At 39.0% G+C, this 27,196-nt stretch overlaps 1 protein-coding gene across 1 annotated transcript in view; it reads left to right on the top strand.

Moving 5' to 3' along the window:
• Positions 1–27,196, top strand: part of dlgap3 (discs, large (Drosophila) homolog-associated protein 3) — a 176,933-nt gene that overhangs the window by 125,058 nt on the left and 24,679 nt on the right. Inside the window, exon 3 of the mRNA XM_065292315.2 lies at positions 24,996–26,122. Within this exon, the coding sequence (XP_065148387.1) occupies positions 25,127–26,122 (996 nt within the window). The 5' untranslated portion in view covers positions 24,996–25,126. The remainder of the gene's footprint in view (positions 1–24,995; positions 26,123–27,196) is intronic.

Raw genomic sequence — 27,196 nt, 5'->3', positions numbered from 1 at the left:
AGACTTAACATTGAAATCACTCGCGCTTGACGCCTCTACCGCGGCTGTTGTAAACGCAGCATTACAGGATAGAAAAAAAAATTATCAGATTATTCTTAAAATTAGAAGGATGTGAGGGGCCTCCAACATAAATTTTGCCTAGGGCCTCCAAATATCTCAAACCGGCCCTGGCACACCACACACTATAGGAGCAAAACAGTTAAATCTAGGATTTGTTATTTTGACATGATACGTGATGCACACAAGTTTACATGACGCAATAAACATCGTAAGTATTTTGTGAGGTGGCTAATTCATATTCATATAAATTCATACAACCACAGTCATACATTTTTGTACGATTTGCCTTGGCCCCTGTGATGTTGGGCCTAGCCATTGTGTTTCGTTATTGTTTTTTATGATAATCATACCTTTTTGCACAATTAACTTTTTAATTTGCCAACTCGTAAAATATGTACAAATTTTTCGAGATCAGACTGCAAAATTCCAATCAAACTCAAATTTGTATGGTAGTTGTGCTTGTATTTGTGGGTCTCATTCTCATATTTTCCTTTACTGTACATTTCTACTGTCTTTACCAGTATGTATTTACTTTAAAGCTGCTTTGCGACAATAAAGAAAGTTGTGAAAAGAACTATATAAAATGCATCTGAAATAAATTACATTTGTAAAAAAGCCCTTTTTTTTGGATTAAAGTGTCGGCCAAATAAATACATGTAAATTTACTTGCAAAAATATCAGTGCTCTAAGATAATTTATTCGATTTTAATATTCTGAAGCAGTTATTTTCTTCTATCAGAAGTGGTGAAATGTAGCATCTGAATGTATTTCATGATTTTTTTAGCCTCCTCATGAGAGAAATAATGTTTGTCGGTTTAAACAAGCACCACAGTCAAGCACTACCAACAACTGTACTGAAACTATATTACAAGCATTTTTGTCAGAAGTTTGTAGTCCAAAATCCCGTTAGTGTCAGAGCTTAATCCCTCCAAAACTCCCAGACCTCTATACGGATTTGCAGGCCGTAAATATTTTTTTGAAAATTTCCCTCATTCCTATGCCTTGTAGATGAAGTAGCTTAAGTTCACAAGCAAGTGAAGCTAGTTATCAGAGAATAAAGATATCACTGCAACAAACACAGTCAATTACATACTAATTACACCTTAAACCTCTACTGATAAAGCCAGAGACGCTCATTACCCTTCATATGTGACATAATTATATACTGCAGCCAGGAATTAGAACTGGGACTTTCCGGAAACAGTCCAATAATCCTGGATCACGATATCTCGGATGTGTCGAACCTTGTGATGGTCTTGGGATAAATTACAAAATTGACTTTGGGTGCTAATTATTTGTCCATTGTGGATGTGTTGGATCCGTTTATCTGTCTAGTGCTGTATGTGCATGCATTGAATTCTGGGAAGGCGAAGCTTACAGTAAATCATTTTTATTGGAAAGCATTTCGCTCCTGCTGTTGTGAAAGAAGCTTGCAAAACGGGAATATTGTTTTCTCCTCTCATTTTTCTCCGCTGTTGTTGTTTTTTTAATCTGAGTCAGTGCTGCAGTACAGTTCATTCAGCAGTTATTCAACCAAGCATCACTGCGCAGCTTGCGAACACACTGCGAAGACGACGTTTAATGAATCATCCTTCTGAAACATTGCAAAGAAAATAGGCTTCAAATGGCATCTCATCCAAACGTAATGATGGGAAATGTTTAGGAGTCTTGTGCCGAATGAGTCAAAGACCAATTATTTCAAGCATCCGTAATGGATTCTATCACAAATCGTCTAATAAAATCAGACGTACCTTAATTTAGAGAGTTTGTTAAGCTTTCCATTTGCACTATTTGCACATGAATGACTGTGCAATGAGTATGCCGTGTGTGTGCTCGCACATGACTTGTTTTGAGTCCTAAGGGTGCTGGCAGATTTTCATCTGTGTATGTTATTTGCAGTGACCGTTGGCCGCATTGCCAGCTGATCCTACACAGCAAGCACGTGCAAAACATACACACATTCGCTCATACTTTAACATAAAATTACATTATTCTGGTTTCAATTCTCTGGTTCCGACTCTTGACGCTTATTGCTCTCTGTAATAATTTCTATATATAAATATATATATATATATATATTAGTGTCTATTTTGGTTTTAAATTTTAAGCTGTATGGCTGGGTCCAATACTGAAATTTTTTAGGTTAATTTAACTCGGTGGTTGGGTTTTAGTCAACATTTATAAAGTGCACTGATGCACCTCAAAGCTCTGTATTACTCACACAGACCACTGATCTATATAAATGACTGGATTGCGCATGACGTCACACTTGTGAAGCCACCGCGCCGCCATGTTGGTATACCCAAACGTTCTATTAAATCAATGGACGTTATCGGATTTTAATGATAAAACATCACTTTACTCGTCTTCGTTTTAATATGTGAAGTTACCCTGTACATTATAACAACACAAACGTCCAAAGCATGTAAATAGTTATTTACTGAAAGTTGTACATTTTGCGTTTTAAACAGTTATTATACATTCATCTTTATTACAGTATCAGATCAGCAGACAGACCGCAGCATATTTAGTATTATTGACAATAAACGTGCTCATTCTGAAATCTAAATAAATAATCATGCTTTGTACCGTATGTGCATGCAATAATTTGCTAGTTTTGTAATTATGTTATCTAAACTTACAAGTTACCTAAACTTATTTAGAGATATAACGCTGACCGTCACAGTGTAGCTGAATGTCAAAAAAAACTTTATTTATACCCGTGTCATTAACAAATGCAACAGACACACTCACATTAACGGTTTTTTATAAATCCATTATCCTGCCCGATTAAAACATAAACATTGCAAATAACACCAGAATTAACAAATAATTTACGTACACATATCCTAAAAATTAACCTTGTGTAACTGATACGCTGTAAAGGGGGTAAATTTTGATCATGATTTTGAATGGAAGTCAATGGCGCTCTCTGCCGGTTGGGTATACCAAGATGGCGGCTCGAACTCTGCGCTGGCTTCAAATCACGCAGTTACGTCAAGCGTTCTATGCGCAATCCAGTCATTTATATAGATCAGTGACACAGACACACTGTAGTAAGAGTAAATGGAAGCAAATGGAAATGTGGGAGTGTGTGTTTCTGTGTGTAGTGTTCAGTCAGCAGCACTTTGACGCAGCATTGAGATGTTGTACGCAATGTGTCATACAAGAGAAGTGTGTTAAATGTCACGTGGGAGGACTCCAACTGTTTTCTCACTGCCGTCAGAGAGGGAAAGAGCGTTGATGTGGAGTGCGCAAAAATACTCAGAGAATGGCGTGAATTATGTATGACACCTGTCTCTGTCTCTCTGCCTACTCTCTGCTACACACACACACACACGCACACACACACACACACACACACATACGCACACTGCCAGAGGAAGGGCAGCCTGAACTTTTTGATCTTACAGTGCTCATTTTTAATTGTGCCCTCTGTTGTTTTGAGGCTACATTGCATTGCATTGCAAGCATCAACAACACCAAAATCCAGGATAGACAGCATCTAAAATATAAAATAAATATTTTAATGGTTTAGTAAATGTATGTTAATAATATTGTGATCGTAGTCATCATATTCATGAATATCAGTCATGTGACCTTTTACGTCATTCCAGTTGCCTGCCGCCATCTTGAGTACCTACCGAGTACCAGTAGGCTACTTACAAGCTTTGGCTAGCTTGCTACGATTTACGGTTTCTTGTCTTTTACTGTCTATGATTTTTACTGATGGCTACAAAAGACAACATTTCACACCTTGACAGTCATGAAAAGAAACATCTTGGTTAGGGTGTGATGCCTACTCGATCCCTGATGCGTTCTTCCAGCCGCTGTCCGCTGCTACCGAACTACCACTATTTTTACAACACTAAGAAGGCGCGACACAACATGAAACTTTGCTCGAAGTATCACCTGGGTCTCTTCACATGAACGCAAGCATTGAGAACAGAGTTTACTAAAAAGAAAGGTTTTGTACAACTGACTTTGGCTGTTATGGTGTTCGCTCGCCATCTTTGCCAGACATAAAGAATCGATTTCCGAATGCGAATGAATAAATCTCATATGAGGCTCCGTTTTCAACTAGAAGGTCAATATTGTTTCTCACTTGCCACAATACAACGATTATCCGTGCATTTATATGAAACTATGCTTTAGGAGCTATCCATCTTTACTCTCCTCCCTCCTTATGTCGCATTCGAAGATCGATACATCTTGACTGGCAAGATGGCGGCGAGCGGACACCAAATCAACCAAAGTCAGTTGTCCAAAATTTTCTTTTTAGTAAACTCTGTGTAAACGAACAATGTTCTCAATGCTTGAGTTCACGTGTAGAGACACAGGTGATACTTCGAGCAAAGTATGATGTTGTGTCGAGCCTTCTTAGTGTTGTAAAAAGAGCAATTTTGATGCACACAACATATTGAAGACATAGCTTCTAGTTCTTTTGCGACCACTTCATGTACTCAAAATGGCAGAAGACAAGTTTGAGATGCGAGTGACGTCAGTTGATATTCATGAATACCAAAATAAAAACAGTACAAACACTGGAAGCATTATTAGTGTAACAGTGTCATGTGAATAGGTTATTGTATATTATTTCCCATAACAATTTCTATCAAAACCTAGAGTAAACAAGACAAAAAGGACTTATGTGGCCTTAAAGCATAAGGTATGTTTTATTCATGTGCTTCAGTGTATCAGTAGCCTTTCAACTCAGTCCCCCCTCTCTACATCTCTTCTCGCTTAGGAAAGCACACACATGCACACACACAAACGCACACACATACACAAATGCACACACACACAGTTTTCTAAAGTGTTGTTTGGAGCATCTTCAGGTCGGAGATTGAAGGCATGGTTTGACTGAAAAAGAGATGAAGTGCAAGAAACTGGTGCTTGAAGTGGCACCTCAGATATAAGTCTTCCTTTTCATCCTTTTCTTATTCCCAACATCAGTTCCCGTACAGAACAAAATCAAAATGTTCCCCTTATTAATCCTTTACACAGAGAGATGATGACGATGATAACTGTCCTAAAGACATGAATAAAACATAAGCATAAGTGACATCCTCTCACAGGTTCGTGAGAACCCTTGATCCATCATTCATTTCCTGTTTCACACGAAATGTTAAAACTGTTAAAAGAATACAGATGCAGGATTTGTATGTAAATGGTGACTGATGTAGAACTAGGTCAACTAGTAGGCACAAATTCAGCATGCACATTGAAAAATTAATGTGATGTTTTTTTGTCAGTCTAAACGCAAATACATTCAATCAGTAATTGAAAAAAATGAGCTTGTTAATATAATTCAGTCAATCACGTTTGATATAAACATCCACTGATTATCATGTTCAGGATTACATCTAGTTCTTGTAGGTGTGAAAGAAGCAGGCTGATTTTATTCAAGGTGTTTTAGATGTAGGATGGATGCCGTCACGAAGCATAGATCATGCAGCGTGGAAATGAGATGCAGTGTATAGCAGAGCTTATAGCCTGCAAATGGATCCCAGTGTTACTGTGGAGTGATTCACATGAGATTACATACTGAGTAAAGTGATTAAGAGAAAACGATTCATACGTGAGATGATTCAGAGATGACTCCATTGAGCAGTACAGTAAACACTAATGTTCTGTTGAGATTGACTTTCTTTCCTGGGGCTCTATAGAGACTATGTAAAGATAATATTATTTTCAAATAGTAATATTTTAAAATGTAACCTTTTTGATCCCTTGTTGTCTGTAAAATCTTTTCCTCTCGCCTAATTAAATCTAGGCCAATAGATGTTAAAGCCAAATACACACAGACCTCTGGCGGGCTTTCACTGTTATTGTGTGTACTGATCCTGCCGTGTGTAAATTCATCGAATGATGATATCATTGTAACACATGGCTTGCTATTGGCTTGCCCACTGCAGCCCAAAAGTGCTGGCAGTGCCAGCGACTATGAACATTTTACCTCCCCCTTCACACAGAATTAAATATGGAGAATATGGAGACATGGGCAGACTTGTGCAATAAATTAAACATTAGGCTGAATCCAGTGCATTGTCTTTCTCACTCACTCTCTCTATCTCTGCATATGAAACACCATAAAATTTGCTTAGAATTGCAGATTTAACAAAAGATAAGGTAAGCTTTTCTCCTACCTACAGTTGTTGATAAGCTAATGCATTTTGCGGTCCAAATAATATGCAAGTTTAAGGTTTGTCTTAAGCAGATAATTTATCTACTAAACCCATATCAACCCACCCAGCTTCAGGCTTCACTGAACTATGGTTGTACATAAATTATGAACAGATCCCATATGTCCATGCTTGTAAAACTAGATCATCGACTGTGGATGTGAGGATCTTGGGATGCCTGGGGCCGCCCCACATTCTCTTGGGCAAAGGCAGGCCATACTGTCAGTGCCGAGAACAGAGATGTCCTGGGGCCTTTTTGAAACATGCATTGTTTTGGGTCTCTTGGCATAACGGTCAGGCAATAGCAGGCAGTGAGCGATCAACACATTAAAGGTACTTGTGTGAGGTGTATAATAAAATATAAATATTTACAGGCACATGGAGCTCTCATGGGGACAGTTTTTCTTGATGTTGGCTATTTCTAAAAAGCCTCTTATTGCTCATGCCAGCATTCTTGTTGTATAATTATGATTTGATTTGCTGGTAGTAAAAAGTTTATTTTTTTCTGTTAAAATTTGTAATTTTCTCCGAACTTGATTGCACATAGGATTGCAAGGCCAATTGCTATAACTAATACATTTTTGAAGGTAAATGCTGCTTTGCTTTCTCTGCGTACGCAAATATCTAAAATGTGACGTCATTTACAGCAGAGTAAATGAAGCAGCATACATTAAATTTATCAAAGCAGGCAGTTTGGGTTTGCTTATGTAAATCCTTGCACTAAGACAACCACAATCAAATAGTCAAAGATCACATTTGTAACTGAAGCTTCATTAAGTGTTATAAACTTATGTTTATCCAAAGGAAATATCATATGCCATACCGCAACATTGTAGCTTGCATGTTTAACTGGTAGAGCATTACGTTAACAGTGCAAAAGGTCATGGGTTTGATCCCAAGGCACATAAAAGTGTCTGCCAAATGCAAAAATGTTAATGTAACATTGCCAAGGTTGTAAATACAGACTAAAGTCTCTCAACTAATTATAAGATTATGAGCATCAAAGTTTGATTTCATTAATTGATTTTAAATTGATTTAATCTTTCGACATGACCCTACTCAATCAATATTAAGAGGGTTTAATACACTGGTTTACATATGTTATGAAAATTAGAAGGGATTGGGTGTTTATAATGCTATTGCAGTGACCTGGGATGTTTCAATGGCTTTTTTAATTTTAAATATAACGCATGTTAAAACTACTAGTGTAAAAGTAAAATTAAAGTGTTTTTCTCATTTTTAACAGCACAGGGAAATATCCAATAGTAGAAACTCTAATGCCATTAAACTTGATTCTTAAAAATACAGCAATTGTAGACTTATGGAAATGACTGGATATCACTGCATGCTCTTATAGAGACAAAGTAATTTTATTCACACTAATGTGTATAACCACAGGCCTCTTGTGTGTCTGGGGTAGCATAGATTATCCCGAAAGCTAATATCCTAATGGACGGCAGAACGCTGATCTCATTCACTTTTTAATAGACTTACCGTCTACATTCTCATTTCTGCGGTGTAACCCATTTTTGCTTGTTCTTCGTTCTTTATTAAGATGAAAGATCAACTCGAAACAATTTCGAGAGCGGCAAAAGATTATTGCACTCATCACATTGAGTTGAAATGAATGCTTTATCAAATATGGTCTTTTGTGTGTTGCTCTGTGTTATTGTGAAACAGACAGATTTTTTACAATACCGAATTATCTGTGTAATTGAATCAATTGTAGACTTTTGAAAACCGTCACCTTGTAACAGTGGAACGAGTCTCTCTTATTGGTTCTTATTGAAATGACTGGCAAAGTCATTTAGGTGGGCATTGTCAGATTGTAGGTCTATTGTATTGCTCCACAAGATTCAGTTGTATGGTATGAAATGAATGATGTGCTCTAAAGGGTAAATGGTTCACATCTATCATCTAACTGTGCTCAGTGAAGGTGTATCAGGTTTCTGCACCACTCCCTAGCTATTATAAGAGGCCATTATAAAAGAGGCTTTTTAGTAATACAGAAGTAAAACAAAATGGTAATAAAGCTTGTAGATAAGAGCATAGAAATAAGAGCAAATAAGACCTGCAACGGTTCTAGTTGATTTTGAGAATTTGAGCCTCACTAAATTTGAGCCCCTTTGGTGAGAACATTATTGGGCATGTTAGCTAGACAATAATACTGTTAAGACTACAATGAATTCAGTCACTTGAAAGGTGGGGTTTCAACTTATATAATAAACCTTAAAAAGCCAAAAGCAAATGAAAACATACATGTGTTACATTTTTTTCTTACCTCAACATGTTCTTACCTCAACTTAGACAAATTAATGCATAGCTATCTTTTTTCAATGCGTACACTTAATCTTCGTACATTGTGTCATGAATGTGTTAGCATTTAGCCTAGCCCCATTCATTCCTTAGGATCGAAACATGGATGAATTTAGAAGCCACCTCAGGCGCAGTAAAATTGAAGAAAGTTTGTGCAAAGTGGGGAATAATGGACTGCATTTATATAGCGCTTTTAACAGACCTATGGCCATCCAAAGCGCTGTACATGTTGCCTCACATTCACCCATTCACTCACACATTCATACACCGACGGCGGTGTCAGCCATGCAAGGCGCCATCCAGCTCGTCGGGAGCAGCTGGGGTTAGGTGCCTTGCTCAAGGACACCTCGACACTTGGTCCAATGGAGCCGGGATCGAACCACCAACCTTTCGGTTTGTAGACAACCTACATGAACCACTGAGCCACTGCCGCCCACTGAATATTCAGGAGTGAGGATGTTACTGCACACCGAGGTCAAAGTACTGCAAACTAAGTGCTCTTCCGCCATACAATATAGTTCTCATTTTTTATCCACTTAAAAAATCTCCACATTTCATTTTGTGCCACCATACTTACTCGTGTAACTACTCGTGTAACAGTCTTTAAATAGGGAAAACATGGAAGTGTTCGGTAGCTTCTAAATTCATCCCTGTTTGGATCCTAAGGAATGAATGGGGCTAGGCTAAATGCTAACACATTCATGACGCGCTGTACAAAAATTAAGTCCACTCATCAAAAAAAGATATGTATGTATTCATTTGTCTAAGTTGAGGTACGAACAAAGTAAAATATTGAAAATAGTGGTGTTTTCCTTTAAATGTGAAGGTTTTTGCCAAAAAGCTTGCATGCACTTAGAGGGTTTTGCAAAGAAATACAGTAATTTGTTAAATATGTGACTAATAACCTTCTCATTGCCATTAAATTGAAATTACTGAACCTAAACATTAGAGCCTGTTAAAAAAATTAATTTTAGAAGAAAACATGTCAGACTTTTGCATATGAACTTATCATTTAATTTAGCAAATTTGGTAGGTGACAATCTTCTGCTAGAGGATGTTTGGCTGATATGTAAACTAATGTAGGGCAGCATAGTTATACGCACAGTTGTAAGGTGCTACATCATATCTGTAACTACACTAGTCAACATTTGAAGTGGATCAAAGCCTTTCCAAAACGTTATCTTAAAACCAATACCCATTCTTCAATACCAACTTTGATGAATGTTTTTGATCCACTTTAAATGTTAAGTAGTATATATTATTTGTGGTATTATCGATCTTTTATAAATAAGCAATAAGGTAACAAGAGACTGTGCTATGGTGAATAAAGCCACGGCTGAAGAGTGCATGAAGCCCCTATCGCCATGCCTTCATACTCAATATAGAGATAAAATTAGAAACGTTCTTTTATCTGTAAATAGTAAAATTTCTTTGAACTTTAAACATAAAAGGTTGTTTATTGTTTTGTGGGATATTTTAAGAAACAGAAACACATCTCAGCCAGTCACTTCTGAGCATTTACACCCGTGCAATCAGAAACCCTAATGCCATTATTATTTAGATTGCAATTAATTCGATTATAATAAGTGTGCGATGACAAGCTGTTTGGTTTGATTAAAATTCACTTCCCCATGAAAGACACAACTTATACCCCTGTGGTCCGAGACAGTGTTCCTTCCAAAAATATCCTCCTCATCACCTCAACTCCTCATACGTTACCACAATCATTCTCATATTGAATTTTTAGTACGTCTACTCATTAAGATTCAGTTCAGACAGTCAATGTTTATTACTACTTGTTGATGTGAAGCAGACAAGCTCCAGTATGTGGCCACTGATCATTAAGATCATTCCTTTCATAACTTTCTCATTTTAAGGACAATGAGGCTTTAGAAAATGTGATCCCTCAGTCTCACCCCAGCAAATGTGTAAAGTAATGAAAGTGGTATAAATAGTCTAAGAGCCAAAGTGTATCATATTCAAAAATCATTTTGAAAGTGCACAAGTCCTATAGTTTTCTGTTCTCCTCCTCTGTATCATATGCATTGTACATGTCTTGTCCTTTAAGAAACCATGACAAGAACTGAGGTGGAAAGTAGTCGGGGATATTTTTACCTGTATCTATTCACTGCATGCCAATTGATATGCTACTACTTTTAGTATTTTATTTTATGCACAACACTCATTTGGCACATAAATACTCTGTCATACATCCAACTGCTATAATTTTTAAAGATAGCCACTGATCTTTCTGCACTCTCAATTTGTCTGTCTGTGCTTTATATCTTTATATTCTGCTCATATTTTCTACCCCATACTCCCTTCTTCTAAATTTGGGCACTAGCAGAGAATCGGGGAAAGATCGACTTGTCTGCATCTCTGTTGCGTTTGATGCTTTAAAGCATGTGTCTCCAACCCTGTTCCTGGATATGCAGATTTCATTTCCAACCCCAATCAAACAACCTAAACCTGCTAATCAAGTTGTTCATGGCTACCTAAAAAATGTTGAGGTGGGTGTGTTGTAGTATGGTTGGAACTAAAGTATGCAGGACAGGTGCACTCCAGGAACAACGTTGGAGACCCAGCCTTTAGCATTTCTTTGTTGACTCTGTGATTGACAGCTTCCTCCTGCTTAGGCACACAGATCTATAAAGCACAAGATCCAGACAGTGGCATTAAACACAGCTTGGACACGGACACACACACACACTCTAAATCACTTCTGTCTGTCTTGTCTCAACACCTATCTCTTTCACATATACACACTCGTGCACGCCTATAAATGTATCTCTTTTTGCACCGAAGGCTTGGGTTTTGGAGCTCTATTTATACGTAACCCTCATTGCTGTGTAGTGCATTCAGAGCGCATCTTTTTAGCTGGTGAGTGGCAGCTTAGCTGTATATCTCTGAAGAGCGGATCTGGTAATAAGAAGTCTCTTGGGTTCGCTCGCCTTTCACGGTTAAACCTATTATGGCACATCCGTGATATCACATAAACAGTCATTAAGAGCAGAGGAGATAGGGCTGCGGGTTTTGATAGTATAGACAGCAGGGAAATATATGCAGATAAAAACATTCAAGTTAACCCGGTACAGAGTATTCTGGGAAATATTATTATTGGTGCTATTTATTGTCATTTTTCTGATTATTATTAAATTGTATTGTGTAAAAAAAATATTTCATCCCTCCAGCACTCTATTAAGCTACTCATGTCCTATATTATGTGTATGACATGTTTTATATTAGCATATATTTGTGCAACATAGGAGGTACCAGCACTGTTTTTTCTTTAAGCACCGATGCTTTGAATGCCATTTTATTTCTACACTTTTGTACCCTGATTAATAGTTTGACATCAGCTCTACCTCTGATTTTTGATCCAAAGGCTACAACAGAAAGGCCATTCGGTGCGCAACCCAAACCGTACAAGCGTTTCAGAAACACCCACATATAGCTGTTCTGTTTATTTATTCATGAGAGAATCGATCCTTTTGACTCTTGAGCATAATGTTGTAATCTTTCATTAGAAACTTGAGAAGAGAGCTTTTACAGGGGCAATTTGTCACTTAAGGGGCATACGTGTTTGTCTGCGAATGTGAGTTTATGTGCACGCTAGGGGAGGGAAAATTATCGCACGGTAATGGAGGGGGAAAAGGACAAGAGATGAAAAGTGGAGCATGTAGAGCTAGATAATTCATACTCGAGTGTGCCAGAGAAGCAGTGACCTAGTTCTGATATAGGACTGAAGGATGTGTGGATGCGTGTTTTAACCGTTTTTTCTCAAACCAACTCCAAGCGAGATGCAAAGTAGCGATCACTTCGGAATGGGGGACATGGAGGCTAAGGATCATCGCTACTAGCATCTGTTGCTAGCATCTCTTGAGATTGGGGATTAAGGCATACTGTGCGTTCACACCCCACCGGCAAGAGCGTAAAAAAGCTCTGGATGCCCTGCTATCGACGCTATAGAAAACGCTCTGATGTTTGAATGCATTCTCTGGAATCCTCTTAAGCGGAGGTTTCCGCCTTCTAATTAGTTGTCGCCGAACATTTCCGCCTTCCGATTGGTTGCCGCTGAACCGCGTCATAGTTCATTACCAAAGTTGAGCTGATTTCAACTCTCCTTGACGCTCACACTGTCCAAGATGTGCCGCGCCGCTGCTCGCTGCGTTTTTTATTGACAATGAATGACTTCCGGCCACTTTGACAGCACTTTTGCCGGTGGTGGTGGGAATGCACATTTAAGGGGGTCGCACACCGGACGCGCAGCTCAGCGTCGCATCGAGTCACGTGTAGGACAACTATCGTACACCGGAAGTGCACATTAAATATCGCTAGCTTAGTCAGATCGCGTCTACTTCAAAATGTTAAATATGTGTTAGCAGCCAAAGTTAATCATTAATGATTTGGGACAAATATGATGTTATTTAATGTTAAACTACGTGAGTGGCGCTCTGTGGCGCGACAGGGATTTGAGCAACTTTGTAGCTGGGCGCCGCGGACAGGTGCAACCTGTCGGCGCGGGATTTATAAAGCACAAGTATACTCTATGTATACTCATAGAAATTTTTTTTAGATTTTTTTTAGAACGGCGCGGCGCTGAGCTGTGCGTCCAGTGTGCGACCCCCTTTAGAGACTACACAGCTTAACTTGTTGTTATGACGACGTACTGTAAGTGAATTTAATTTACACTACCCAGTTTCATACTATATAGAACGTACTGTTTAACTGTCGATGAGAAGGTATTTCATCTAATTCACTATGTACTGTCACAGTATGCGTTTCGGACGCAGGTCATTTTTCATAGTGCAAGGTTCCATGCAAAAAATATCAACTAAAGAGCCGCTGGCTCCTAGGAGACGTTATTATATTATTTATTTTCACAATAGCTGGGTTTCCATCCAAACGTGAAGCAAATCTTATCAAAAGTCGCAAATGAAGAAAATTAGATGCTTACATTCACATTTACAATTTTTCACATAAGTCAAAAACCTACGGAGCCCCTAAGCAAGCAAAAATTATAACGTGCGCACATTAAACTATCTCATGCTCACGTAAAACTTTTGCTTGCGTACGTGAAACTACAGAGTTTAGTTTCGCGTGCTTACGAGAAACTTTCGCGTGTGCACGTAAAACTATCGCATGCGCACGAAACTAAACATAAAAAACTGCACATGAAGGTTTCGCGTGAGCACATGAAAGTTTTACGTGAGCACATTAAAGTTTCACGTGAGCACATGAAAGTTTCACGTGAGCACATGAAACTAAACTTTAGATTTTTTTACTCCAATGTCACCTTAGGGGCTCGGTAAAAACCACCTCTAGAGAGCGTACATTTTTTTTTGGCAAATTTAGGGATTTTTTATCGAAATTTGGCATTTCCATCACTCGTTTCTTATGCGACACTTTAAAATGTGCATAACTTCATTGTGATGGAAACCCAGCTAGTGTGTCACTGCCAATGTTTCAACTGTGTCTTGTAGAGCAATCTTCCAAATAGTGTAGTTTATATGATCACCAGAATATGCTTGTGACTATTGCCATCTTTTCTCACAGCCTTTTTTGAAATAGTTTGTAACTGTCATAAAATCCATTTCCCCCAGTATTTCTCTGCCCGTTTAAGAACAAATGTCACAAAGATTTTCTGTGTTTAATGACCATACATCAGCCATGAAACCCAGTAAGTTTTAAAACTTCATTTTGCACTTTTACTGAGAAATGATCCTCTGTCGTTCTCTCTTTGTAATACGGCTGGCACAGCTGGAGTTGCTTGTTTATTAGCAGATGTGTCATTAGCGCTGGCGCTTGACAAAAATTATGATTGTTCGAGAAAGTCTGATATTTTTTTATGTGGCGCGGATAGATGATTTTCACTTTAGACGTCCATATTTTAGCACTCTAACTCTGTAAAACTTTTTCCTGCAGCGTCTCATTTTGTTACGTCATCACAACAAACAATGTGATTAAATGGGAAATGTTGGAAACAGCTTGCTACCTTACATGTTATATTTTTTCTGTGGCACGTACGCAGTATATTTACAGTTTTGTGCACAATACAATACTGTACACATTATGGTAATGTTCTGTATGCATAAAATATAAAATATCCAGACTACTACTACTAAAAGAGTTGAATACAACAACAAAAAAAGAGTTGAATACAACAGATCTTACTGAATGCTGTATCCAACAATGCTATGCAATAGTCTTTATATTTTATTTTCAGTTTGATTAAACATGTAAAATTAGCTATAATTTGTAATATCTTTCTCTGCTCATGATTTAATTAGGAGGGCCTAAAACAGAGCTTGACATAGGTCTCACCTTGGACACTTGATGGAGGTGCATGTTTAATGAATCTTAAAGTATGTGTCTTGTAAGTTGGCTCATTATACTGATGGTTAGTTAATTACCTGTGAAAAGAGAAGTTTGAGAGATCCTGCCTAATGGCCGTGCTTGTCTTTAGTCTCTCAGTGGCAGTGATCTGTAAGTGATCTGTGTTTTGCTGGTTGAGTTCCAGTTAGTCTGTAATGACAGAATGAACAGAATGTGTCTGTGTGTGTCTGCTTATCAGATCCCATTGCTGAACACAGATTTGCTCGGAAACACCCTGTATTTCCTGCCGTGTGTATTTTACACCCATAGTTAGTATAAAGGCTAATTACGCAATAGATTATTGTGATCTGGTCTGAAATGCTTACACTGAAATGTTTTATTCCCATATTCTGCCCTGATTTGTGAGTTTACATACTTAGGTTGACAAATGCTACCTACTTTGAATTTCATTGGTAGTAATTTGTTTTTAAAATAGATTTTTCCTTGCAAAGTTGTGTTTGAAACTATATTTATACTTATATTGACTTTAGGTGCATACACACATCCAGGATGACATCTAAGTAATACACTTGTTTATTCACACGTGGTTTAACAGCTCTTTCCTCTTAGGTAGCATGCACACCAAAGCTTTTATGCCGATTAATGTTTTTAATTGTTTACAATGGAAGCGCTGCGTTGTTCAAAAAAGCCAGCAGCTAGCTTTTCCGCGCTCAGCACCAAGAGTTGAAAAATATTTACCTTTGGGTGAAAAGCTCAGCTCGTCAATGTCAGTTCTCACATGGCCATCCAGTCACAGTGGAGGAGGGGCGCGACAAATATCACGACAACCGGCACATTGTACAACGACTGATAAACGAAGCAAAAGTATCACAGTAACAAGTTGGCAAAAAAAGCTGTCAGTCTGCATCCGCCGGGCGTTTAAAAGCTTTGGTGTGCGCACCCCCTAAGTCTGTCAGAAAGTGAGGGTCTATTTATTTTGACAGGTAAGTTGCAAACACTGTGGCAATGAAATAATGGACCGTTATTTGTCATGCCAATAAACCACAAGCCTGTGAGGATGAGAGAGTACCTATATCAGCATCATCTCAGTATACTTCACACATCCAAACTGCCAAATATTTGATGTTTCCTGCCTGTAGACAACAGATTGATATAAACAAGAATGATTACACAGATCATCTGTCTGTCTGGTCATAAGCCAGGTGAGCCAGTTGTCGCAAAATATTTTTATTTGTGTGGTCTATCCGAGCTAGAGCCTTTAGAAATGTGGTATGTCAGTAAATAGCAATTATTGTAATACAATTAGTGGTTATTATACACTACTTGCTCATTGCTGTGTGCCGTGGTGTGTCTTTGTGTGTGAGAGAGTCTTTCATTAGCATTACTAGCATGTGTAAAGATTTTGTTGTAATGAAAACAAAAAATTACCTGAAATTTTACTTGGATCATAGCAATGCTCAAAAATGTGTGATTCATGATGGAATTTTTACACTCTTAAAAATATAATTTCTTAAAGGGTTCTCCAAAAAACTTGTTTCACTTTTTTCTAACCTCTTTTGAAAGTTTCTCCACATATTTTTACACAGAATATTTTTGGAACTTTCATGTAGAGAAACTACTGAGATATTAAAGAAAAATGACTAGAAATCTCACTAATCGACTGGTCGGTTGTTGGCCAATTACAGGACTACGGGACGCAATCTCTGAATGGCAAAACCCAACTTGAAATCATTATGAAAATGGTCCCTGTTGTACGTTAAGTAACCTAGTTAAGAGTGTAGCCTAGCAACCCACAGATGATTTGTGTGCGTATGTGTGTGTGTGAACATGTGTGTTTGTGTGTGGAGAGGAACATGCTTCCCAGGACTTCTGGAGACCGAGTGGCTTTGATGGAGTGAATTTGAATACCATAGGATCGTTGAGTATCACCCTTCCCCCTTCAGAGAGATGACGTGGCTCAGCGTCCTTGCATCGCCACTTCTAAATGAGCATTTGCTCAGTAAAGCAGTCAGTTAAAAGAGCAGAAGGCTGTTAAAATCTCTCTTAACCATCCATCCCACTCACACCGCTAATAGTGCACAGGCCCGTAACATGAATAATGAGCTTAACATCCATTAACACAGGAGCACCTGGGCTCATTGTACTTACATTGCTGGATAACAGTGTGTGCGAGAGATAGAAAGAACGGCAAAGAGGAAGAAAGAGGTGTGTGTGTGTGTATGAATATTCAACACCAAGGCAAAAAGCAAGGCAAAAAGATCAAAGAGAACAAAACGGGACGGTCATGTGCTTGGGGACTCTTCACATCGCTCGGAAACACGTCACTTTTGACAGTATTTTTTTTTAAAGAAAGAGTATTTAATTTTTTTGGAAGTAAAACAGAAGGCATTATACCACAATCATCTTTTCAAACATTATGCCTTGCAATTTTAGAACTGGAAATAAAAGGTGAGGACCAATGCATAGCATTGTTGGATACAGCATTCAGTACCTCTTTTTTTGGCACAGGTAGCCTGGGCATTTTATATTTTATGCATACAGAACATTACCATAATGTGCACAGTGTGTACTACTATACTGTATATATATGCATACATGCTGCAGAAAAAAATTAAACTTGTAGGGTAGCATGCTGTTTCCAACATTTTTCCCATTTGCAATGCACGTTCCTGCATTCCCTGTGAGCCCCCTCCTTGTCTTTTTACTGTATTCTCACCATTTTCCTTCTGCCTAGTTTTTGACCTTCCATTTTGTCCTTCAATGCCTCCGCATTTCCCATTTGTCTTCAGCAGCTTTGTATCTACGCTCTGCTTCTACGGGTGAAAGGCCTGAGGGGGTGCCACTTGTTCGCATACCCCTTTAACCTCTTTTCCCTTTTTTCTTTCTCTTCCAATGGGGAAAATGTATATAGTATGTAGTATACGATAAGGAACAGAGTTTAGTCATGAGCAATGGATGAAGTGGTGGAACTTCAAAGCAGCAGCACAGTTTGCTTTGTAGTGCAGAGCTGACACCTTTTTTTCTGTCAAGCTCTCTGTCTCACTTTGATTGTCTGTCTGGAGAACGATTGATAAATGGCTACATTCTCTCTTGTTGGGCTCTGGGCTCGTTTGAAAAGAAGCATTGAAGCATTGAAATTGGCATTGAAAGAAAGGTGTTGAATAAGATGGATCAGTTACTGGAATTAAAGTTACAGTTCACCTAAAAATAATAATTACCTTTCTTTATTTTCTTGCCTTGACTAAAAATAAACACATCATTTGAGATTTTTAAGTTTGCTAGTTGTTCTTTTCCATGCCTTTACAAAGGGGTTATTATAGGTTTAATTTTACTTTTAGTAATTATTTGAATTAGCTTTTACTTTCATATTATATATATATATATATATATATATATTTTTTTTTATTAGTTTATTTTGTGACTAATATTGTTATTTGAGTTACATTATATTTCAGTTTTAGTTTTACATTTATGTTTTCTTCAGGGTCAATTTCTTTTAAATTGAGACACATCATAAACTTGTCCAAATGAAGTCTTTGGCAACACACATTACCAATGATATATATGGTAGGAAATTTACTAAATATCTTCATGGAACATGATCTTTTCTTATTATCCTAATGATTTTTGGCTTTAAAAACAATAATTTTGACCCATACAATGTATTGTTGGGTTAATATACCACTGCTACTTATGACTTGTTTTGTGGTCCAGGGTCACATTTAATTATAAGAACATTATAAGAACATAAGTTTTATTGTTGAAGTTGATTTTCCTTTTTTTAAAGAGCACCTATTTTCCGATTCATGATTTTACATTTCCCTTGGTGTATAAGTGTGTATTCGTTGTTAACAATATGCAAAAGGTACATACTCCAAAGTAAACGGTGACGCAAGTTATCGTCTCCAACGTAGAACAAACACATAGATTGTAGGCAAGCGTGATGCACAAGCCCTGAAAAGTGAAGTCAAAACGTCTCAATCGCCACCCCCAGTGACTTGTCCCAGTATAGGTCATAAACCCCGCCTCCCTCATGTTATTTAATAGGACTTGAGACCAATTAAATTACACTTCAATTATCTTTTTTCCGAAGCTGATTTTTGTCATTTACTGTAGTTTTTATCGCACAAATGTAAATTCAAGTATTTGTTTTTTTTTTTTAAATAAGTTTGTTTTTAGTTATTTAATGATGTTTTATTAACAAGGTTCGGGAGGAGCACGATCAGATAATTAACTAATCAAGCAAAGGTGCATCTAATTTGGTAATCAGCCAAACACTACATATACAGACATCCTACCTACCTCAGTCTATTGAGATTGTTTTCGGATATCCCTCCACCACCCCAACTCGCCACTCTAATCTGTTCTATCCCAGTTTGGGATGGGGGAGTTCTCCGGGTTCGGGCCATACCCCGGATTCGGAGTTCGAGCTTCACTCCGGATCCTGAGCCCTCCCCCAGGACAGCACGCCAAAATATGCTTACTTTCGCAATCAGATTAGATGTAAGGGCGAACTCGTGAAATACTATAAAAACGGTGGTGTCATGATTGACAGCTGTGATATGCGCATTCTGCGAGGGCGGGGCCTTGATTTTGCAGTTTACTTCCTGCTCACTACTGCGCAGGACTGGTCCCGAAAACGCTACTGCGCAGACTCAAGACCCAAGATGTCAGCGCTGTATTGGGACACTGGCGGCTTCACTTTTCACCAATGGAAGAGAGCAAACGGGCGTCGTCCATCTTTTTTACAGTCTATTATTGTAGGCAACAGTTTACTTATCATAATTCCTCCCGCTTCAGACTCAGCCTGTAAGTTAACTCCTTTCAGCATTGCATTGTGACCGAATCTTTTAAACATGCTAAGGGGCGTCACGTTTGTGGCTGACATCAGAGTTATTCAGGCCAATCACAATGTACAGATCAGCTGGCCAATCAGGGACACAGCACACTCGAGTTTTGTACAAAATCAATGGGTTTGAGGAAGGCGGTATACGCTACAAAAATGTATGGTATGTGGAAAATAAAGTGTTTTTTAACCATAAACCACACGGACACATTGTTTTATACAAAATACACAAAATAACATTGTGTTTTAGCAATGAAATAGGTGCACTTTAATTCCAATCAATAGATATTTGTTTAATAGCTTTAATTTTAGTTAATGATAATAACCCTGATTTACAACAAATAACATACCTTAAAAATTCTCTAAACAAATTTTTTGCATCAGTTCAAGAAACATTCGGTGCACAATGCAGAATAGAAATGATGCTACAGGCGGGAGAGGATCTTTTGTCACATCTCCTTTAGCCTTCAGTTTGATTGTTCACAATCCTGCCCTCTTTAGGGTGCCACTCTTCCTGAAATACGTAGGATTTCAAAGATTCCTCACAAGAATATCCAGCCTCACCTGCAGAGAGCAAAGAGGGAGAATAAAGTCTGGGGATAGACAGAGGGAGAGAGAGACTGGACTCAGGGTGTGAATTCTAATTTATCTGCTTCTGTCCATGCTGAAGGTGAAGACCAGAGCAGACCAGGGAGGGGATGAGCCAAGAGCTTATGTCTTTGAAAAAGAGGGACTTCATATCAAACCTCTTCACCTGTGTGGAGTATATGCATGTAATGGTCCACAGACAGATGATATGAGTACAACCAATGTTTGTGTGCAGTCTGCAAGCAATGCAACTTTGTATTTACAGCAATAAATGTTAAGCAATAAATCCGTGCCTCCAACCTAAACAACTTTTATCTGTAACATCTGATCTTACTGCATAAGGATTTCTGTGCTTGAAGGGATAGTTTACCCAAAAATGAATATTTTGTCATCATTTCTGTCATCACTCATGTTGTTCTATACCTGTATGAGTTTCTTTATTCTGTTAAACACAAAATAGGATATTTCGATTAATGATGCTAAGCACAGTTGGCAGTACCAAATGAAGTTAAACAAGTCAATGGTACCACCATTTGTGTGGTTACCATCATTTATCAAAATATCTTCTTTTGTGTTCAACAGAATAAAGAAACTCATATAGGTTTATAACAACTTGAGAATGAATAAATGATAACATAGTTTTTTATTTTTGGGTGAACTATCCATTTAAAAGCTAATACAAACTAAAAGCATTTATCATGGCAAAGACTACTGGAATTTATTTCCACTTGCTGTCTTTCTATTTTTGCATTTTTTATTATGTTTCTCTGTAAAAGCATATGGTGGCTCCCTGTGTTAGCTCCACATGATAGAACTGGATTAAAAGGTCTTGTTCTTCAGTAAAACCTCATTCAAAATGTATGCAATGGCTTGCATTCCTTATGCAGCTGTAAGAGTAAAACACAAACATTTTTGAAAGACTAAGGCATTAAATTCAACCATGCACTTTTTACCCAAGGGCTACAGTAACATTTCACTGCAACCAATCACTATGACCATTAATGCCATTGGGAAATAACTGCGGCATATCATAGGGAATTAACACATACAGTAAACATAATTTCTGTCAGACTATAAAGTTAATTTCAACCCTTCATCCATGCATTCATTAATGCATCCCACCATGTACTTCAAAAACATGTTTTCATGCATGTTTTTATCATTGCTGTGAAGAACGCCATGGTTAGATGAAGTATCACGGGATGGTTAGTGCAGATTCCTGCAGTTTAAGAAACTCCAGGGTGACAATATACCTAACCTGGGTCAACAGTTCTCCCCCTGCTGTTTTATAGTTCTTGTGAATTGTTCCATTTTCTCCTATCAGCTCTGCAATGTTCTCACCTCGGTAATGCCAACCTCCCAATCCAATTACAGAAAATTAACAAAGCCCTCTATCTGTCCAACACTTCTAAATATTTAACGAGAGAGATCTCTACATGCTCGCGGGGCTGAATGAGCCCATCATTTCAGCACATGTGTATAAGGTTATGTGAGAATAAGATAACATTTTATAATAGTCTGAATTAATCTGTTTTACCCAGCTTAATTTAACCATAGTCACCGTTGGCTATTATGAGGACACCGTATGCATTCATAGCTAGCGGTGCGGAAGTCTCACATCACTTGTATTGTGTTTGAATTGAAAGGGTTTAATTTAAATAACATTCACCAGAATAGACACCAGAACTTGGAACGGCTGCGCTTATTCATAATAAAGTCTTCAACCAATGTGCTGCTGCCTGATATTATTGTCAGTTTTGTCATGATTGTTGACCGGTGCACTGTATTTTGCCTTTGTAGTTCTCTGCTCTGCCCGGTCAACTAAATTGGTCTTTCAAGTTATGGCATAACAGTTTTCACTTTTTAAACCATACAAAGATACTGTAACCATGAGCAAGTGAGGAGAAAAAGGCAAGAATGAACCCAGATTTTGAAGTATTTGTATCAGTTTTCAGCCTCATTGGTTATTTAAAGCAGCTACAAGGCTATAGAAGTTAAAGCACACTGGCCTGGATGGACAATTTAGTTTTTATTAAAGGGCACATATTATGCCCATTATGCCCAAAATATGCGGGACTTGCATGATTTCATAATCCCCGAATTTTCGTTGCAAAAATCACATATATCTTAGCAAAAAGTTGAACAATGTTGCATTTACTTCAAACAAGCGCATCCATGTCCCCTGTTGCCAGGGGAACGCTATGAAGTGACGTGATTTTGTGAAGTGAACATCATTGAAAACAGTTTTTGCAAGTTCCCGCAGTTTTTGCAAGTTTACTGCAATTTTTGCAAGTTCCCACAATTTCATTGCAAAAAATGAAATATATATATTCTGCATATTCCATCACATTTTTTAAGAAAACAAGATCAAGGATTTTTGCCCTCAACAATCACAGAAATACTTAGTGTTTTTCTGAAAGGACTGGCTTTTAGTTAAAATCGATCTCATTCCTGTGAATATAGACGGTTTCAGCAGTAACAACATAAACAAGTGGCTGTCGTGGTCAGCACATACTTCCGGTTAACTCCGCTAAGAATAAATAACAACAAAGTTCTTTAAACGTAGTTTATTTATATAACAAGCAAAACAACACATAGATTACCTAGGAAACCAAAACATTTGTTATTTTCGACGAGGCATTTGTTCAAGAGATCAGTTTAGCAACTAGTCAGACCATTAAAAAAACGAAACCGGAAGTAAAGCTCGGATCCAGACGTGTATCGCATCAGCGCACGTGCGCCCGATGAAACCTTGTATACAGTCTGAGACAATAGCATCTCACTATGGTAATGATGGTAATGCAGGACTGTCAGTCAGAGGCAGTGTGATGTCACATTATCAAGAAAATCTAAACAGCATGCCTAATGACACTGCTTGGTTTAATGGAGATTAAAAAAGGGGTGGATAGATTTTTTCATTGTGGGGTTGTTGTGTTCACACATTGCCATCACACATGTATGTCCAAACACCTTGTAAAAGTGGTTTTGCGTAATAAGTGCCATTTAATGGCAGGGTTTGTTGCTCCATATGTTTGGGCTATGCTCATGTGTTGGCAACGCAGCACCAAAAGGCTGCAAGACATAGGCAGACATAGAGAGTGGCATAAAGACAAGGACAGAAAGGCAAATCAAGAAACCTATACTGGCATTTCAGCAGCTGGCGATGAAATGCACAGACAGTCTTATAAACTGGATTGAAAGAAGTAGGTCAGAAACAAAATCTAGAGAGAGCGAGAGAGGAAGAAATAGAGAGAGAGAGAGAGAGAGAGAGAGAGAGAGAGAGAGAGAGAGAGAGAGAGAGAGAGAGAGAGAGAGAGAGAGAGAGAGAGAGAGAGAGAGAGAGAGAGAGAGAGAGAGAGTCTGGAGAGATTCTGAACCGGTGAAGACAGGCAGAATGGAAATGATGAGATGGGTTTCATGCCCTTCTTTGTTTCCAGTAATCTAAATTTTTATGTCAGATTCAAGGAGGCAAATAGAGGCCAACTGGCACCTGAAGTGACATTGAGTGGCATTGATTGACACCAGGCTCAACTAAATTACAAGTAAACCCAGATGCTGTGTTATTCATGTGACAGCACCATGCAACTTGTTATTATCTTTTTCTATACCTCTCTCTCTCTCTCACACACACACACACACACATTCTGGTTTTAATTTTTTGTGGGGACATTCCATAGACGTAATGGTTTTTATACTGTACAAATTGTATATTATATATTCTTCCCCTGCATTAACTCTTAGTTTAAATAGACTAGAAACGTTTAATTTGTTAAGTTTAAAATTGAGTTAATTGAGTGTCTATCATTTTTTCTAATGAAAATGTTCCCCATACTCCAAAAAAGCCCAAAAATTTGGGCTCGCTCAACTTCTATATTTTCTCATCTAAAACGAAACTGTTTGCAATGTTTGAAACATTTTTTTTAGTATGTCATTACCAAACCACATTAGGAACAGTAGCTTGCATTAAACAATACCAAACACTGGCTTGGTATTTTGAGCTATATGAAATGATGACACAAATTTAGATAATTTAAAGTAACAGGCTAATTCAATCTGTTCACCTTAATGTCTGTCAGCAACAGCACCTCCTGCCTGAAAGACCAAGACCATCTGATAGCAGCCAGCTGAAAAGCCTTGCATGACAAGCTAAAGCTTTTATTTTTTTATTTTCAGCCTTTTCTCCATCCTATGTTATCATTGAAATCACAGAATGGGCATAAAATGAATTGTGAAACAATAAGCAGATTTATCAGCTGTGAACATAAACTAGATTATGGGTTGAAACCGTAGAGATTGTCCTGCTCTGCCAAATGAACAGATTTTGAGAGAGATAATGACACAATGACTCACTCCAGCACAGAATTGAGAGCGAATAGAATGATAAATGGATAGAGTCAGTTTGACACAGTGTTTGCCCACCCTCAGTCATCTGTGTTCAGGGTCAATGGCGCCACTACTACGGCAGACGGATAAGAGCGTGCTTGTTCTGCTCCGTCAGCTACCTGAGTTGTGGTCGTCACATTGTTAGAATACACATGAGCACGTTGCTGAAAAGAAAACTGTATAATTTGTTATGAATTTGGTTCTTTAATGTACTGTCTGCAAAAATGTGTTCAGTTTACTAATCAAAATGTATTTTTTTTCCTGTTTCTATCTTTTTATAGTTGACTCCGGCGCAGCCCTGTCGCGCCCGCAACGCCCGCTCTCGGCCCGGGCGGCCCACCACGCCCCGGCCATAAAGAGCTACCAGGTGAGTCGTAGTCTGTCGCAACACTCCACCGGGCCATGCTACTGTATGCCCGAGGACTGCGACACGTCGCGGGACTTCATGCATCATCCTGACCACTACCAGGGCCACAACGACCACCCCTACTTCCCACCTGGTGGACCCCCCGAACCCCTGGCCATGGTTCCATCTGGTGGAGGCACCTTTCCCCGTTCACACCCCAGTCAACCGCAACCCTACAACCCCAATTGTGAGGAATGCCTATCCTCAGCAGGACACGGCCATGGTCACGGGGGGAAGATGCACCGCATCCCACCCAACCTCTTGGATCAGTTTGAAAAACATGTGCCCTTCCATCCTGACGGCTTTCACACTCTGCAGTATCAGCGCACAGCCAGCGGCGAGCAACGCAGCGAGAGTCCAAGTCGCATACGGCATCTGGTGAACTCGGTTCAACGTCTCTTTGCCAAGTCTCATTCACTGGAGACACCCTCCAAACGAGAATTCAATGGCACTCGTGGGGGAGAACATCGGGAAAGAGGGCACCGAAGTGGAGGGGAGGAAGGCGCGGGTCATCATTATTCTGGAACGCACCAATCCCGCTCCACCCGGCGCAACAAGAGCCGCGAACGCAGCAAAAGCGGAGACTCCCGTCATGATTCTCGAAGCTCCCGACATCGTAGCAAAACGGCCGGGTGGTGGAGCTCCGACGATAACCTGGACAGTGACAGCAGCTTTCTGGTTGGTGCGGCCAGGGGGGCTCGGGGGTATCCCACTGGACACGAGACCCTGGATGCCGCTATCCAAGAGCTTACTTTAAGGAAATCCAAGGGACCACCTCCAGGAGAGTGCATGGCTTGCACCAACATTGCCATGGTGGGAGACAGCGGACACTCTCTGAAGAGAAGTACATGGTCAGCCATGACGGTCAGTCAGGCTAGAGAGGTCTATCCATCTTCTCGTGGAGGTGGAGCAGTGGGAAGCGGAGGAGGGGGAGGGGGATACGACAAGGCATTGGTTCCTATGGACCCCAAAATGAAGGAACGATCACTTCACTATCTGCAGGCAAGTTTGTGTGTATATGTTGGTCAGATTTTGTCATCTTTCAACAAGGATAGTAAAACCTGAAATCACCTACTCTGTGGGGATCTCATTGGAGGAGGCTTAATACCAGTGGCGAACCGTGGGTACTTCAGCTGGGCCTTCAAAATATGCAATGAAGTGCAAATGCCTCTCCATCCATAATACTAGGCTATTCGTATTTCGTTAAATCATACAGTGAACGTGTAAAAATTCTGAGCACGCAAAGTTAAATGACAGAATGGGCATTGTCTGCCTTTAAATGCAGTTTTAAAGTTTAAAATTACTTTAATCTAACTGATAAACACAAATACGGACTCTGCTGCTCTGTAATGACAGGGGCTCTGTAAATTTGAATTTAACAAGCTTAAATTATGTTCTTTAATTTATTTTTTATTTTTTGGAAATATATATTTAGCTGTAGGATACCTTGTTAGCCTTTTTCATAAGGGGAAATATAGCACCCTGCGTTCTCAGTGCACCTCCTTGTGGCTTATAACTGTTGTTATAAGATATCCAGGGCTCGCAAAATCTCTAGCCCGAGCCCCGAGGGCTACCAAAATGTATCTCCGCCCTGCCCATCGAGTATAGCGGGGGAAAAAATATTTGAATGTTTTCGCATTCTCTCAGATTTAGTTAGGAAATTATATTGTATGTAATTCGGCGTCGTCTGTCAGTCATTACTATCCTCACGTAACAAGTGAAACTGTCAGGAAGTAAAAGTATAATTAAACCCTTTATTTTACTCGTGTTCGCGTCATATGCACAGTCTCCTCTTCACGCGCTTCTCCCGGCTGTGCTCTTCACGAGTACGCGCTTAAGTTATTTCGTTTTTACCTCAGCCCTATCAAGCTAACCACAACGTCAATCACGTTTTCCGCCATTTACCTCAACCACTCTCACCGCAGAGATTCGGGCCATTAGACTGTATTAATATTAACGGTCTATGATCTTCGTCTTTGGTGTTCAACGGCTGCTCGCATCCAGTTTGTTGCATGCTTAGGACTTCATGAAGGCTTACAATGTTTTGTTTTTTACCCGCCCCCTTGAAATCAAAAC

The sequence above is a fragment of the Paramisgurnus dabryanus genome, chromosome 19 (assembly GCF_030506205.2).
Source record: "Paramisgurnus dabryanus chromosome 19, PD_genome_1.1, whole genome shotgun sequence".
In the NCBI taxonomy this organism is placed as follows: Eukaryota; Metazoa; Chordata; class Actinopteri; order Cypriniformes; family Cobitidae; genus Paramisgurnus; species Paramisgurnus dabryanus.
Note: the sequence above shows the minus strand (reverse complement) of the source record. Positions and strands in the feature narration are given on the sequence as shown.